The sequence below is a fragment of the Gambusia affinis genome, linkage group LG12 (genome assembly GCF_019740435.1).
Source record: "Gambusia affinis linkage group LG12, SWU_Gaff_1.0, whole genome shotgun sequence".
NCBI lineage: Eukaryota > Metazoa > Chordata > Actinopteri > Cyprinodontiformes > Poeciliidae > Gambusia > Gambusia affinis.
The window spans coordinates 7,575,906-7,594,114 of NC_057879.1; the positions used below are offsets into that span (position 1 = coordinate 7,575,906).

Consider the following 18,209-nt stretch of genomic DNA (forward strand, 5'->3'; position numbering starts at 1 on the left):
TTTCTTTCCCAGAGATCAAGAAAACACAAACTACACACTGACATGTGAACATTACTTTTAAAAAAAGAGACTTTCATATACCATAACTTAGAGTTGCTCTCTCAGATAAGACACTATTGCGAGTGTTTAGCCACTCTTAGGTGAACTTGAGAATTTCCTTAGGTAAATTGAAATGCAAAATTAATTTGGTACTTAAATTGCAGAGGCAGAAATGCATAAAAGATGAAAAAAAGCCACTTTCCCTTAATTCACAGTTTATTAAATTCCCAAAGAGAGGTAAGTATCTATAAAACCTCCATCTCTCTCAGGCAGAACCAAGTACCGACATATTCCATTTTAGTGCATAATAGAAATGAAATACAGATTTCTCAGTTTCTTTCAAATGAGTTGTTCACTGGGACAGGCTTGTCAACAGGTTTCTCTGTAACTACACCACTGTTTTGCACAACAAGCGTCTGCCAGAGGCCACATGTATAATTGAACGGTTGGCTTGTCCATTGTCGAGAGAAGAGCTACCACATGACGAACCCATTTACAAATGTTAAATACAGGGTGCTGCTTTTATTCCAGCTCAGTTGATCGATTTCTAATCTACAGTACATACATATAGTCCCGACAGTGCTCCATTCGAACACCTAAATTATTCTTCTCTTTTTTTTTTTCTTCCCCAAACTCTTGTTTATTTTTTCTTCTTTAAATCTCATATAGTCTCTTTCAGCAGTATTATTCAGTGGTATTTACATTTAAAAGGATTTTACATACAGTCAAACAACGTATATATTTTTTAGTCGACATCTTATAAAACAAGTGTTATCTTCGACTTTGTTCGTGATCCGTTACTGAACATCGTACAGTAGAAAAGTGCATTCCAGCTGAAAACTCAAAACTCATTTGCATTATGACCTTTGATGACAACGCGACGGCCTACGGCGGGAGTCTCTGCGCTGACGCACCCCTACTGTTTAATTAAAAGATTTGTGGAACGTTTTTCATTTAGGCAGTGCAAGTGTTCAGAGAAGGAAGTGATCGGCACTGATTGCCCCTCCCCCACTTGTTATCAGAAATCATGCATACTTTAGTCCTCGAGGTGCGAACAGTGAGACTACGTAGGGCGGCTTTAAAGGTACACACAGAAAACAGAAAGGAAGAAGACAACAGCAGACTCCACAGGTACAACTGAATGTCTAGCGTTCTCAGTGAGTTGAATACTTTTACAGAGCTTTGAAAAAGTATTTCTAACCCCTGAACCTTTTCACATTTTGTCACATCGGAACCACAAACCTCAATGATAAAATAATGGCCCAAGTGTTTTTTTTTTTGTTTTTTTTTGCCTAAACTGATTATTTGGCATCATTAAAGAGGTGTTGATTTTTCTTTTTCAACAATCACTTTTGAAAAAAAAAAATAAAAAAATAGACTTAGGTAATTATTTTAGTGGGACTTTGTTTTGACACCGCTTGGTAATATTCTGTGTTTTGTCTTTGTCCTGAATGTATCCATTGTAATTTGTACCCTTGTTCCATTTTTCTTTTTGTTTTGGTTCTCATATCTGATTAATTATTTTGTAGGTCAATATTTCTGTTTGCTAGTCTGCAATGTTTGTTTTGTCTAAACAAATTGGCAAATCTAAAAGACAAACTGACACAAAGTAGTGCATAGTTTTAAAGCTGAAAGAATCGGATTTCTTTTTTTTAATTATTATTATTATTATTTTTGTTACAATTGAAGACCAGAACAACTTGGCTTCAGTTTATTCAACCCCTTTAATTGGACATCCCTAAATAAAATCAAGTGGATTGACTTCATAAGTCTCCTATATAGTCAACATCCCCCTGATGTCAAATTTAACATCAGTAGGCCTTCTTTGACATTCTCCCCATCAACCAGTAAGCAAACACACACTGTTTAAACAGGTGGTATTCAGTGTAGAACAGTTCAGGTGTGCCAAATCGAACTATTTGTACATTTGGGACAGTAGGCGATCAAAGGCAGTTCTTTTTACGAAACTGAAAATGTGTACTTCAGTTTGGGAAAATTTGAAGCTCCATCTCAAATACCCACGTCGATTTCTTTAGCCGTAGCAATATTAGACAAATGTTAGTGTTTAAGCTATATGTGGGGGCACTCAATTTCAATTTACTTCTCTGGACAGTGGCCAATAGAAAACTCACTATGGGCACAAATGACAGTTAGCATTAGCAAGGACAACAGCTTATGGGGCAGAAAACCACCACAGAATTTGCACCACTCCTACTGTTTAACATGGTAGCGGCTGCATCATGCCGTGGAGATACTTCGTCCAGCAAACTTGTAAGGTGGTCAGAGCTAATGGGAGCATGGGAAACATTTGAAATCCTTCCACTTCGTCGGTATGCACTACTTTGTGTTGCCTAAGTCCTCTGAGGTTAGAAGCTTACAGTGTGACAAAATGTAAAAGATTCAAGAGAGAAAACAAATACTTTTGAAGGTACTCTGGATCACCTTGCTTTACTACAATCAACGCTTTACTTCATTCAGTCCTTTCTGTTGGGACGTGTCAGCGTGTAAAATCTCTGTAAACATATCAACACTCGACTACAAAAGGTTGGGGGCGTGAGACGGGGTGGTGGTGTTGGGAGAGTGGGGGACAACGTCCCTCAATGGTTTACATTTTTCACAATGTCTGTTTTACTTGTGGGACTCAAAGGGGGTTTGGAATCTTTTGGCGGGACGTAAATGATTCATCGTTTTCATTTGGAATGGAGAAGCAAGCTGAATTATTCACTTTTCTGCCCCGGCAGAAGGAATAAAAAGTAATAGTTCGCTGTACAATCGCTTCACTTATGAGATCATTTCTGATGCTATACATTCCCGCCATCCCGCTCCCTCTTCATCCCAGAAACCCTTCCGGCCATTTTGTGTGTTTTTCCACTTTCCGACTCCGTCTGCGCATCGTTCCAAATACCAACACTTCTTATTCTTCTCTTTAAATTGTCCCTGGGTATTTTGATTTCTACTCCTCATCTCTCTCGCTTAACATTCTTCACACTTAAGCTCGCAAAGACTGGTGTGTCTGAATAATGCACTTGTTCTTACAAAGCCAGACTTCCTCTCTCACGCAAACACGCACACACTCATACACACACTCATACACACACTCATACACACACACTCATACACACACTCATACACACACTCATACACACACACTCATACACACGCATACAACAAGTAGCATCTTTCCTTCTCCTTGTTTTCCCTGCTAATTCTCATTCCATACGTGCGGGCTGAATTAAATCGAGTCTGGGATGTTTGGGTTGTTTTTCTTTGTCCAGAGCGTTTAACAAATTGTTGCTGCCCCGAGCCCATGCAGCCTCCGCATTGTCTCAGTATCTGTGCTCAACCATATCAGCGTTTCAACACTTATTGCTTTAAATTACATCAATCACTCCCTCTCCTGCCCTCACATTCTCCATCCTCCCTCGGCTCATTTTTCTCTGTCTCTTTTTATTACTTTGCCTCTTCATCTGTCTCTCCTTTAACTTCTCTTCACATTATTCTACCTCTAGTTGCCTTTTCATCACCTACCCTTCCTTACTGCCTCCTTTGCCCCCACTGATTTCCCGTTTTTTGTTGTTTTGTCTTTTTTGCTCTCCTCAGTCTTTCCCTTCATCTCTTGCTTCCTCCACCTCCCTTTTTTCTGTTTTGTCAGACTCTTCCTTCTGCTCTCGCTCCTTTTTGGCAACTTCTTCAACTTTTTCTTGATCTTCTCTAGCTTTCTCTCTGTTTTTAAAGAGCTGGGCTAGTTTCTGGAACTGAGGGCCCCAGTCTTCGAGCCCCACGCCCCAATCCTCCTTATCGCCGTCGCTCTCCAGTGAGCTGAGGGACCCGGCTCTGGATCCTGTCCCCTCCAGGCCGTACACCTGCACAGAGTCATACGGCGGCTGAGAAGGGTCGAAAGTGACCTGGGCGAGACGCAGGCGTAGGAACTCACCCACCCTGAGTGCCAAGGAGGGACCGCCGGGCCCCTGCGGCCCTCTCGTTGCCTCCATCCCAGGAACCCAGCCGGGCCCATAGCCCATCACTCCCCCTAGCGTTCCCCTCGGCTGCCCCGGGAAGGGTAAAAGCTGGGGGCTCATGTCCCTCCTGCCCAAAACGTACCCCCCTAAACCCATCTGCTCTCGCCAGTCCCCCATAAATCCAGCTGCCTCCGAGAAGACAGAGGGCGTTCCGGTCAGCGGGATTCCTCCGTTCTCCCTGTCCGGTCTCGCCACCACAAAGTTGCTTCCCATTTCCAGTCCCCCTCTCCCCAGGCTGCTGGTGTAGTCCCTCTTTCCAGGCACCTCCCCCTGGAGGATAGTGGCGTAGTTGCGTCCGCCGACTGATTGTCCGTCTCTGGAAGCGTTCCCGTTCCCGACTCCTCGTCCCCGCTCCCCTCCTCCCCCTTCGGTTCCTCCTCCTTCCCCGTTGGGGTCGTGTTCGGGCAGACCGGGTCCGGTGCGCTTCGGGGACGGGCCGGAGCGGGAGGCCCTGCGCCCGGCCACGGGGAGGGTCGCCGAGTCGCAAACCCAGCCTCCGACGGCGTGACCCTGACCCATCAAGGAGCCAGAGCGGGTCATAACGAGGCCGTGCTCCCTGGGCAACGTCTCTGACTGCACCTGGGAGAAACATGGGTGAGCGTGATTACGTTCAGTTGTGAAAATAAAATCAGTCTTGTTAGCCAAAACAGGAAGAAAGATTTAACAGAAGAGACAGTAAATATGGTAGAGTGGTGACAAAAAGCTCGGATGATGGCACCCACACAGTTTTTAATAAAAGTCTAAACTTTTCCAGACTTAATCAATTCTCGGTCCTCTTTAGCATATTTTCATTTTGAAAGTTTAAACAGAAAACTTCACAAAAAATGTTTGTTAGCTATTAGGGATACAAACAATTAATCAACCTACTTTTTGATTGGATTATTAGATTCAAATTTGTTTGAATCAATTAACTAATAACGTCCGCTTACTAGCATTGTAGTTTGCCCTTCATTCAGAAGAGGGCGCCACTTGTCGTCCTTAAACAGAGTCAGCTGACACAAGACTAAAGATGGCGGGGAGATTCCAGAACGGGAAAGAGAAACGGACTAAAAAAAAGCAAGATTTTTGAAATACTTCTCAACCACAAATTACTGATGTGCTGCAAGGTTTAATAATGTGAAAAAACGGCCATTTTCTGTTTATTCAGGCAGTATTTAAGTACAGCTGACACAAAATACATATATATTTTTTAATTCAGCGTATTTTGGAAAATTTTGCCCTTTACCGTTTTGGAAAGACAGTCGGCCATCTTGATTCAAGAGAAATCTCAAGTTTTTAAGAAAACGGCTGCTTATCAATTATCATGATGAATCAGCTTTAGATAAACTCATTAATTGATAAGTTGTATCCCTCGTTTCTATTTCTAAATAGGAAGGAAGGAACAAGAAAATAAGAAAGAGGACGAGATGGAAGAGCAAAAGAATAATGGAAGCATAAAAGAAAAGAAAGCAGGAGGGAAGCATGCAAAAGATGAAGGAGAAATACAAATCGACTGATGAATTAATGTGAGCAAAAATTAAATTAAAACATAGAAACACATCATTCGCCAAACTCATCCAGAGTTGGAAAAAAGAAAACATCAATCAATTTCCATCCGCTTCCAGAATTTTGCTCGCTGCGTGGGAACCCTGTGGGGAAAAAAAACTAGAAAAAACGACGATAGAAAGGGCCTGACATGGAAGAGAGAGAAACTGAAGTCATGTGAAGGGAGTGGAAGAGGAGCTGCACGAAGTCATAGATATTAATTGAAAAGCAGAATGAGCCAACAGTGAAAGGGTGATGAATCGGGAGGTGAAAGAGAGACAGAACATTTGAAAATTAAATAAAGCAGCGGAGTGCCTTGCTATGACTTAATAAATAAAAGAAGACACAAAAATGTACAATGGGGTATAAATGTGCTGATATATTTGCACCATCAACTTCTCCCACTATTGTCCTGCTCAGTTCTGCTGATTTACAGACACTAAAGCGCTTTAATGTGGGAGAACCGCAATTATCTACCGTATTAAGTTAAATGGAAACTTAACAATTCCTTTATATTTGCTTAATTACTTTCTAACATATTATTTGCTCACACAATAGAATAATTAAGTCACTCATTCAACTTTAATTCCAGTTCCGACGCAGCCATTTATCATTAGCCAAGAAATTATTTTACATTTATTTTATGATTTAGTGCAACATCTACCTTTGTTTTTTTTTTTCCTTCCTTCTCATGAAGTCTAGCTCTCCATCTGTTCACGTATTTCACTGCTTTTGCAGAGCAGGATGCCAGTTTTCACACCAAATGCTCACACATGCATGATTTGCACAGCGAACATGTGAAGATAATTAGACGGACCGTTTCAGTGCATCCTGCAAATCAGAACCAAAAAAAATCCATTTTGTAAACAGGGCACTTTCTTTCAACTCATCAAAAAAGTTGATTTATAATCCAACGTTACTTGAATTAACTTCCTAATCACTCTCAACAGTGCCTCGCAAAAGTCTTCGCTTCATTCAGGCACAAACTTTAACGTGAGAAGTGGAATGAAAAAGAGTCGATACTTAAAGTCCAGACCCAAATCCAACAAGGAATTAACTGAGTATTTGCAACACATGACTCTGCTTTGAGCACATGTGTTAAGCTTGAGGCCATAGTTACTTATGTGGCCCCTGGCATATAGAGGGCCACATAAATTAAGCTATATGGTAATAGTTGTTTGTTTAACTACGTTTTTATTAGTCAACTCAAGTCAGTGTTTGTTTGTATAAGACCAAATTACATCAGTGTGAAAAAATGTTAGAAAATGTTACATTTTAAGAAGTCCTAATCAACACGTAGAAAACTAACAAATTTAGCAGTTTGTTAATAGATAGTTTTATGCTACGACCTGCCCTTTGAGGACATTCATGTGTTGCCGATGTTTTGGGTTGGTGTCCTACGATGAGATGAACCTACAGTCTTTTTTTAGGTTTCTCTTTCAGAAATGTGCAATATTTAGCTCCATCTTAAGTTGTGGATACTTCTGCAAGGTGATGCATATTTTCCAAGCGATCCTTTCCGTATATTCCTTACCCAGTCCAGATCCTGATTACTTTTGTCCTCATTACTTCCGTCCATGCAGCTGCTTCCGGGTCCCGTCCCGCCTCCTCTCTCCTGACTGTCGCTAGTCCTCGGAGTCCCTCCGTCCGACGTGCTTACTCCGCTTTGCGGCGCCGTCCCATCGCGGCTGCCGGTGCGACTCCCCGTTCGGCTCCCTGTGCTGAGGTCTGTGGGCGCTACGTACACTGCCCCCGACTCCATCGGCCCGACCATGGCGCCTTGGTTCTGGATGACCAGAGAGTGGTCCGGCTGGACTCCGGGAATACGGTACGCCAGCTCCGCCAGGCCAGGATCGAAGGTTCCACCGGGTGTACGACGGAGAACCGGGAGGGTGTGGCTGCTGTAGCAGAGGCGGCCGTAAAGGGGTCCTCCTGGTGCCGAGTAGCTGTGGTCCACACCTGGATTCTGGGGCCAGGCGTAGTTGCGACTTTTGTCTTGACCTTGCTGGGTGTAACGCCTGGAAAACAAACAAAATGTTCAAAACTAGATCCTTTAATGGCTGGGCAATAAATCCATAACAATGTATATCGTGATAACAATCCAAAAGTTAACTTGTTGGTTCCTGGCGCTGTTCGTGATTAAACTCATAATTGCACTATTTCAAGCTGTGCAGTGTGTGATACTGATAGAATATCCAATAACTTCACAGAAATCTGATCCAGAACCACATGGCATTCTGGGGGATGTAGGCAGAGGAAAGTCTTTAGCCACTCAACTTCTCATCAATCCATCCCTCCCTCCCTCACGGGTTACCTTGCAACAACCTGTTGAGTCTATTGTGCAACAACAGTTTCAAGTTTTGCCACAGTCATAACTTAAAAATAAAAATCAATAGCATGCAGTGAGAACTGGGGATGAAACTGGGGAAGTTTTATTCCCAGTTCTCACTGTTTGTCTTTACCAGTTTGCCTTTTTGTTTTCAGATATTAAAAACAAAAAGCAAAGCAATAATTATCCATTTTGTCTGATGATGCTTATACGTTTTCAGCCATTTCATCCAGTCCTATATCGATTTTTTATTTTTTATTTTTTTTTAGAAATGTGCTACCTGATTTACACTAAACAGGGATATTTTGATCTTACAACTGTCCTGCTTGTAAACTACCAATCTGATACCAATCTGTACGAGATCAGCCACTATGAGAGCAAGTTACTGAAAATACAAATGAGCTTGAACTAACAGCAAATGTTGTTTGGTCAAATATGCTAATGCGAATATAAGGCAATAAATGAACTGCTTTGCAAAAAAATCAATCATAATTTGGGTAAAAATGCAAAACGCGGCTTCACAAAGTTTAATTGAATAACTTCTCGGGCACACTGCATCAACAACAATAAAACCTAAAAAGGAATTGTTGCAGTAACGTTGCACTGTATTGCACTAGATTATTTTTTTCTAAATGTTGTTGTGTCCATGTCTTATAAAGTGAAAAAAAAGCAATTTTCGATAAACTGCAGGCACTCTTTGTACTTGTTTATGGCCTCTCCATATGGCCCGCATGAATTCGGGAACTAATTATTAGTCCAAAGGCAATAACAACGTTTCACAGAAGCATCAAAGTGTTTGCAAACAGCCCTCTGATGTAGCGGGACACAAACAAGCTTTAACAAAAATGGACAGAACAAAGTGGTCTCCCGGGACCGCCGCGCTTGATAGCCTTCTGTTTCGGCATTTTGATCGGGGATTGATTATGACCCGAGAGCTGCGACCCGACCGGCTGCTCAAGTGGATCGGTTGAGTCTTGAGTGCGATGGAAGCCTTTTCTACAGACGGAGGGATGGAGGGGTGCTGAGGAAGTGATGTTTACCTCTTCTGCTCCCTTTGGCGTGTAATGTGAGACCAGCTTTGAGGCTTTGATGAAACCGAACTTGTATGAGCGTTATGTAAACAACCCCTCAGCCTACTTACACATTCCTGCTGTCCAGCGTGCGATAGCCTCGAGAGCGGGAGCTGTGCGGCGCGCTCTGGAGCGCGGCGATATCAAAGGCGGCCGTGTCGGCCTCCCCGCCGCCCTCGTCGTCGTAGGTTATGATGTTCTCGCGCACGTCGTCCTCCTCCAGCGGCGACAGGGAGTCCCTCTTCTGACGGCGCAGCGACAGCGACAGGGCGCTCACTGCTGCGGAGGGGACAGGCGTCGATGATATTCAAGTAAAAAAAAAGAAAAAAGAGAGAAAAGAGAGAGAGAGAGAAAGAATGACGAACAATGAGGAAGAAGGTGCACCACAGGGGAAATAAAGGAGAGCAGGTGGAGGACGGAGTGAGTGAGAGTCACGCGGACAAAGAGGTGAAATTCTCAAAGACAAACAGAATGCAGAAGAGGCTTTAGGTTAGAGGGCCAGTATATCATATCAGCAGACTGCATGCCTCCACTCTGTAATTGACTGATACCTTACTCTCTCATGACTCCATGACTCTTGTTCTATATTCTCCAAGCAAGGAGCTGCATTTGACCCTGAGCTGTAGCAATGAGCAAAGCGATGGAAGCTCATTAGCACGTGTTCAGCAGGGATACCTGTGGCCACGTTTAGCCACTGTGCGTGGTTTCATAATTTACAATGGAATCATAATTACCTTACTAACTGGGGAAAATGTTACTATGTGTATAACTGTAGGGCAACAATCAGATTGAAGAAGAAGAAAAAAAACAACAATAAATAGTTTCAATGTGTTTTGGTGTCAGGGGAATAAAAAGAAAATCTTCTTTCCAAGTGGAATGTAAATGCCTCGGCATGAAACTTTAAACCATTTGGAACTTGGATTTAAACTAATTCAAAACTATTACTGAAACTTACTTTTATATTGAAACTTGTTTAAATGGGCAGTATTATGCGTTTTCCAGCCAAAATGATATATATAATATATATAAAATATGACTGAACAGAAATTTAATTTCATAATTTAACATGTTGAAATTAGGCCCCTGACTCTTAAAGAAAATTTTTCTGAAACTCCGCCTTCAGGAAGTCATCACAACATGGCTCCTTTATTAACCCTTTAACAACATTTTTACCAACGCTGCACTTGTATGATGAGCTCAGCTGACGCGCAGTTTCACTAGGTGTTTGCTAATTGTTGCTGGCTAGTCTGAAGGAGCCGAGTGTGTGTATGGCTGCTCTGTAATGCAGAAGTTCAAAGGCCTGGAAACTTCAGCTCTGAGGAGGAGCTTCGTCCTCGAAGGCGGCGCTCGGTACTCCCAGATGTTTTGCACAGCTGCATGGTTGCTACAGGAGACTAAAAGATTTCTCACGAAAGAATCAAGGCAACACTCCAGGTATGTTTTTGATGAGGGAATTACATTATAATATGACGTAAACCTCCAAAATCTGAGATCTTTCATGAAAACTAAAAAACACTCTGAAACTCGCTTTTCAACAACTGGCCTAGATATGGGCATAGAAACGAAGTAATATATTAATAGCATACTTGTCATGCTACTTCATTTGAAAGCCACGTATAAGGAGAGCGTAACGAGGTTCTGAAGAAATTTGACAATCTTCAGACCATACAGGCTTTGAACGTCAACTCGAGTCTCACATCCAGTGCAATACTGTGCAGAACTACACAATGTCCATGTCGCAAATCTTCTCTGTGTATCTTGTGGAGGTTGTTTTGTGCAAGTGATCAAAACTTAATCATGTAATTTATACAATATTTTAAGTAAAATAGCCAATCAAAAACCCTGAGCTCAGTTACTGCTGTCCAAAACTATTTATTATTTCCCAATATTTTTTCTTAATTATCTGTTATCTACAATGGTGTCGAAAAAGTATTTTCTCCCTACTAGGCTTGTGTTTAATTGTCATTTTCACAAAGACTTTATGTCAAACCAAGATCATTTAACAATAAAAACATCAGTATTCAGAAACAGGGGTTGACCCTCTCCAATTGTCCTGTTATAATTTGGAAAATGGTGCGGACTAATAAGCTTTATTTCCACTACCGCCCCACCAGTCCACACTCACAGAAACTTAACTACAAAACCCAAGACCTGGCGTTGGATCTGACAATGTTTTATGCTGAGATCCCATTTAACGGATCCCCAGATTGGCATTAAACAGACCGTACACCAATGTTTCTGCTACACAAACACCATGCAAATAAAATAACAAATAAAACAGCGCACACCGACCCGTGACGTACCGCTCTAGCGAAATTGAGGCACAACGGTATGTCTTTGTTACGACTGGTTGATCAGTTAACCAGACGTGCTAAATAAATATGAAGATTTTACACGGTTAAAACATTAATTTCTTGTTGTGTTGCAATTGTTTATAATTTGGCAACAGAAGCTCACGGAAGGGGTTTAGCAAGAAGAGAACGATAGCATCATTGCGTGTCCATTCGCACGCTTATATCTCCTAGTGGGTGTCATGTGGGCGGCTAAGCTGCTGCATTAAGTTAATCTGCTGCCGCAATATTGTCAGAAGTTGATTTCTTTATTTTCTAATAAGATCTACTGATCCATGGGCAAAAATATTATAAACATCCATGATAATGTGTGGGCTCATTTTCACAGCCTACTGCACGTTTTCTTACTAGAACAGAGCTCTCAGAGGTTGTTAATGCAGGCCGAGTATCTTCTTAATCACCAGACGCGATCCTCAAGGAGCCATTGCCAAAGTCTCTGTGTTATATCTTTATCGCACAACAACAACAACAAAAAAAAGCCCTGTTATAGACTGTCAAATTCTACAACACAGTTCAGGCATTTACCTATTGTGGTTCATTCCTCAGCTCCATCAAAGCCACCCTCACTCACACCATGTTACATTAGTGCTGTGATTGAACCGGCCGCTCCCAGAATAATAACGACGGCATCAAACACGGCATGAGTGGCGATCCAGCTGGCTGAATGGAACCGACAACGATGCTGGCCGCCAGCCAAGGCCTTCTCTGAGACTCAGCATTATGAGGCAGAGCAGTGACATTTGGCTATGCTGCTACAGGAAAAAAAAAAGAAAGAAAACAAAAACGGAGAACCCAGATAATCAGTCGGTAATGCTACGTTAGCGCTGATCGGAGATGACCTTACCAAAAGAAATAAGTGGGCTAAACCTGAAAGGGAAAGCAAACCCGACTATTGAGTGGCCGTGATTCAGAGAAATATTTACACTGCTGCTTTTATTGTTTCCATATGCAGATTAGGCAGCCAGGGAGTTGATGTAGTGGTAAAAATACAGCACTAAAACACCAATTGCTCAGCAGTTTTTATTAGATTTGCATTAAAATGAAAATTATATTTCTTTGCTGTATATATAACAATGAGTGCTGGCATATAATCATCAATGAGGCTATGTAAGAAAAGGCTTTTTTTTTTTTTTTACAGGGAAATGATTAATGATACTCTGTTTATCATTACAGCACTGCAGCTATTTTAGTTAAAGAGATCTCATAAAGATTGCAGTAACATGTTTAAAACCACAAATACTTTTAAAGTGAAAGGACACAAAATCTTTTTTTTTTTTATCTCACCGTCTGACTTTAAATTAGTTTTTTTTTTTCTACTTTGGGTCAGTAAGGGTTATCAACTTTTGTATTTGCGAAGTCATACAACTGTTTTTTATAAAATTGGTATTATCTTTCTTCATTGTTTTTAATGGGATTTTTGTGTCCACGTAATTTGGGAATGTCCAGATGACGTCATAGTTTGAGGTATTTTATACCCTTGTGTGACATGATGTGTAAATAAAAATAAATAAATAAAATAAACAAGCATTTTGGACCTCAAGTTTGGCTGATCTCTGGGATTAACATCTAGAGATCTAAAGGTGTCATTTTCATCTGCACCTGCTAGGGTGTCCTGTCCCTTCCTGCATGTTTTGATTTGCTTTTATGAAAGAGTCCCAGAGAGAGCATCACACTTTCCTGAAGACAGCCATCCAAAAAATAAATTACTGAACTGGGATCCAAAACTGCACAGCATTCTGGGAAATGTAGAAAGTGGAAAGGCTTTAGCTGCTCAACCTCTCATCACCGGCAAAACAAGGTGAGCGGCATCAACTAACTCACCCACTCACTGGTAACCTAGCAACAACCTGTTGAGTAAATTGCGCAGCAGCAGTTTCAGGTTTCACCACCGTGCCTCATAACTGCTTAAAACTAAAGATTTGGATGAAACAGGAAAGGTCACGTCACCAGTTTGGCAGAATTTCAGATATTGAAAACCAAAAACTAATCATTAATTATCGACATGGACTGACATGAAACCCTTCTGTCGTGGTCTGTTTCTCTGCCATATCGTCCAGCTCTAGGAGATCCAAAGAACGTTTGTGGGATTGAGTGGAAAAGCTGTTTGGCTATATCCTGATTCACTTCTGTCACGAGGAATGGGACACATTTCCAGCCAACCGCAGCAAATACACACATTTTAAGCAGTTTCTGTATGATTTAATGTGTATTTCTGGTGTGCGCAGGTATCTGGTTTCAACTGCATATTTTATGCAACAAAATATTTACCTAGTAGCGTAGCAACACAAGCCAGGATAGCCAGCAGGGCGGCAGTGCTGAGCCCCGGGGAGGGCAGCATGGACTGCTGAGGCAAACACACTGCCTCTCTCTCCCAGTCCGAATCTCCCTCTGTCTGCTTGTCCTTCTCCTCGGCGCGGGCTCCTCCCCTCAGGCAGGGGCAGACAGACACGGTGACCGTCCCCGTGCTGGTGAGGCCCGACGTCCCGTCCCTGAGGACGAGCGGGACGTACAGCGTCAAGGTGGAGGATGGGGAGCGGGATAACGGCTGGAGCTGGGACAGCAGCACCAGGCTGGCTGTGGGGCCTGCCGGGGAAATCAGACAGACAGGAAGACACGTGTTATTAATCAGCGGTTAACTGCCTCTTACGATTCTCCGTTTTCTGTGCTAAATCACGGCAGGAGGTCGCGTTCTGAAAACGGTGCCTCAAACGCCCAGCTTTCAAGTTCACAAATCTGTGACTTGTGTCAGTAGCAGGAAAAAAAAAAAAGCCTTAGAAATTTTCAAACTTTTCTTTAGGTTTTTTTTTTTCAACATTTTCCAAAACTTGAACACTTTAAGTGACAGACCACATTGCTTGTAACAAGAATGACTATGCTATATGAGTTAATGATATGGCAAAGCAGTATCAAAAGCCCACTTGAAGAGTCATGGCTGGCAAAGACGTTCAAGAGATGCGAACATGTCAAAATGCCAAGCTGCATCAATGTGTCTTAGCTGCCTTTCAATAGAGATGCTCATACTCTGGTAAAAGACTAAATGTCATGCAGAATGAAACAATCCAAAGCATTAAATTCACAAATACACTGTTTGATTTCAGCAGGTACAGCCCAACCCTTATGCCAGTTCTGTGGACACCAACACGGCCAATTACTAGATTAGCGAGCCATTAAAGGAACCATTATTCTTGACTCCTGATCCCTACCGAAGCAACAATCATCATCCATCAAGACGCACTGCCACACACATAAACCATGTCTCGGAAACCCACCCAGCCTTTGTCCTGCTGGAAGGGAAACCTCTGAACTATTCTCAACTCCGACACTCCAGCCATTTTTCAATCAACTCTGAGTTGTTTCATTTTCTCTTGGTCACCATCAAAATCTTGGCTGCTTTGCTGATTAATATCTGCCCTGCCCAAAACCCTGTTAGTTTTGATTAGCGGTCACGTTTTGGTTCATTTAAAGTTGCACTCAGTTGGATTCTATCTATTAATTAGCTGCACTGGATTTCCTTTTGGAGTATTCAAGAAAAGGGGGCTACTATTTAGAAATGGTAACCAGTAACATTAATCAGTAGCATTAAATTCCAGTTGGCTGTGGGTGCAAAACATAAAAGTATGCCAAGGGATGTGAAAACCTTTGTAAGAGGCTGAAGTTTCTGAAAGTACAAACGCGACAAAACCTGACATGTTAAAGTGTATCTTGTATCCAATATCTTGCACACGAGATATTGAGAATCTCGTGTGCAATGTTTTTGCGATTGAAATGTCTCTTCTAACGTCCAACAAAAAGATTTGTCTATGTGCATGGAAAATGTTTTCTTTAGATATTTCTAAATCAAATAACGTAGACTAAAAAAAACCAAAAACAAAAGAAAAGAAAAATAAAACAGAATGCCATGAGATAAAAGAGGGCATGGATATTCTTTATCAACATGAATGTCAGTGCAAAGTTGCACCAACATGACAAGGGTGATTATCCTGAATCTTCTCCGTTGATTGAAATCACAGATCAGATCTTTCTGTTTGGTAACAAAGCAAATAATGAGGCACATTTTCGTGACAAGCTGTCCATATGGGAACGGAACATGATCTTATTGTTCCTCTGTTCTGCTGCTGGATGACACATCAAAGAGGACTTTGAAACCACACGTCAGTGGATTTATGCTCCTGATCCGAGATCCATCACTGTGTTCTAATCAAGGGACAAAAAGCTGTTCAAAAAGGTTCCAGGCTTTGTATCGCAGCGACCCGGATGTCCCCACCTGCCACTGACACGTAAGTGAAACACGAGTTTAAGCCTTCGAATTTCAGAGATAAAAATTGTTGCTATGTTATATCATCTGGAAGCATGTAAAAAAGGTAACGATGATTTTAGACTTGTTCCTTTGTGAGGCTAAAATAGACACTTTCATCCAGAGTTGTGAGGGTGCCGTTGGATGCATGAGACAACACACAGAACAGACAGCCATGCACACAGAACTAACGGCAATGTAGAGAGACCAATTCACCTAAAATCCATGTTTTTGAACGGTAGATGGAAGCTGGAGGACCTGGAGAGAGTCTATGTATGCACCCTGGCTGGGATTCAAACACAGAACCACCTCGCTGCAAGGCAACGCTGCCAGCATCTCCTCCACTGTGCAGCCAATGAGTGTACACTTGTAGATGAAACCACGTGTTTCTACACAACAACGCTAGGATTTCCCTATTTGATTATGAAAGTGAATGTAAATATGGCTGGACGCTTTTATTCAGCTGAAAAGTAACACAAACGTCAACCAAGACCAGATTTTTCTTTTCTCTGTTTGACTTCTTACTTTTTACTACATGCTGTTAATAAAACGTCTACAGCCAGAAGCATGGATGTTGTATGTGAATGTATGTGTATGAACTCAATTAAATTAATCTGTTTGGTCTTTTCATTTTACAAAAACAGTAAGTAAATGTGACAGTGCTGGGGAGATAAATACAAGAGAGAAATAGGACGGCAAACCAGTGGATTAAACTAAGAAAGATGGATAATAAGGCCGAACAAAGGGACTGTAAGAGTTGGTTGACAGATTGATGAAGATTCAGTGACAGAAAATGAGGAGAAGAAGGACATCTGAATAAACGGCGATAGGAAAGAGAATGTCTGGGGGAAAAAAGAGAAAACATTTGGGACGTAGGGTCTTACAAAGTGCAGAAAAGCTGCATGTCTTCCAGAAAGACTGGGGGGGAAAAAAAGAAATAAAGAGAGAGCACCTGGGAGGTAAAGATTAAATACCTACCACCACTGTCTCTGACGCTGAAGTTGAGGGCAACGCCGGATTCTGGAGGGATGCTGAAATACACGGTGCTGTCGTTTCCTCCCTCATCTCTATCAATCGCCCGCAACACCTGCACCACCTGAAACAAAGCGATAGAGCACGGACAAGATTGAGCAAGGGGCGGGTATGAATAAGTGCGTGTGCATGTGTCTGTGTGAGAAGAAGGAATACATGGAGGGGGAAGAAGAAGAAGCAAAAAAAAAAAAATAGAAAGCAATGGAAAAACACTTCACAGAGAATGCTTTTAGCGATGAACCATTAGCTGATGTCGGCAGGAATCATAACAAGCCAATTAGTATGAAGACACAAGCGAGCAGTGTCTGATACACCAAATAAATTTAACAGCATCTGATGTGAATCAGCTTTCACAAATACAGTGAAGTGTGGCTTTCAATTTAGTAAGAGCATCTTCACTGGAAATGGTAACAAAATTAATCTGAAAGATATCTCCCGCAGCCCACGCCTGACGGGTAATTTCGTCTTAATGAAAAACTCTGCTTGTCGTTATGCAATGTGTTTGGTTTTTTAGGAATGCTTTCGAGTGCAAGGTGGGAAAAGCAGGAACGAACGGAGCCGGATGCTCTCCGAGTCAGTCAGCGACTCCAGGCCTTCAGAGGACCCGCAGTGTCGAGTGCCGCTACGTTATCGGCTTCTGGCGTGAATATTCAGAGGCGTTTTGTCTAATGACTTGTCAAGCCGAGACGTGAACACGCAACTTTAACAGAGTGAAAGACATCATAATCTTCTCGAGTCGTCTCCCACTCGCTCAAATAACAATGTACGCAGACACAAAACAACGAGGATCGCACATAAATCAAGGGCGTTGCCACAGAATCACAGATTTAGTGGCGAAACGACAAAGACTCAAGCAGCGCAATAAAAACAGCAGCCAAAACAACAGATGGGCCAAGACACCAAATTATAGCGTCGGAGCCAGCGTGGAATACAGAAGATGGAGGAGAGAACATGAAAACAGTGAGAGCGAAAGGCTGGCTTCCGCGGCGAGACTGAGGAGGGAAGACAAGATTTCTATAATTGAGATGGGATCAAATATGGGAAACCGTGATGCGGAAAAATAGACAGGAAGACAAATAAAGCATGAAGGATAGTGGGATGGAGGGAGACAGTCTGGGAGAAGGCTGGAGTTTAATTACACCGGGAATAGCTGCTGCATTTGGATAACAGGCCAAGGAGCACTCACCTTCCTCTACATACAACTTTGTTTCACCAAACTTTGTGCGCTTTTAGAATTATTTCCAGTCGAAACCAGATATTAATATACGCTAAACAAACTGACATAAAGATCATTCAAACACCTTCTGTTTTAGGTCAGTTAGAATTTCCAAAATAGTTCATTTTATGCTAAACACAAGGACAGTAGAGCAGTTTTGGGAAATTGATATACTATATAAATTTCACTATTTGGAAGAAATAACTTTTAAGATGTAATTTAACATTGTGGGCATCCTTCCACATGTTTCTCACTGTTCACTAGTTTTCTGGAGGGTTGGCCAACTCCTCTTGACAGAACGGATGTAATGGAGTCTGGTCTGACAAACACCTCTT

General features: G+C 42.0%; 1 protein-coding gene across 1 annotated transcript in view; it reads right to left on the minus strand.

The window, feature by feature from the left end:
- Positions 1-1,368: 1,368 nt before the first annotated feature.
- LOC122840704 overlaps positions 1,369-18,209 on the minus strand; it is a 211,266-nt gene continuing 194,425 nt past the window's right edge. The window contains exons 11-15 of the mRNA XM_044133288.1: positions 16,605-16,722; positions 13,601-13,915; positions 9,053-9,260; positions 7,117-7,600; positions 1,369-4,637 (exon numbers count right to left, since the gene is read on the minus strand). Coding sequence (XP_043989223.1) covers positions 3,636-4,637; positions 7,117-7,600; positions 9,053-9,260; positions 13,601-13,915; positions 16,605-16,722 — 2,127 coding nt within the window. The 3' untranslated portion in view covers positions 1,369-3,635. The remainder of the gene's footprint in view (positions 4,638-7,116; positions 7,601-9,052; positions 9,261-13,600; positions 13,916-16,604; positions 16,723-18,209) is intronic.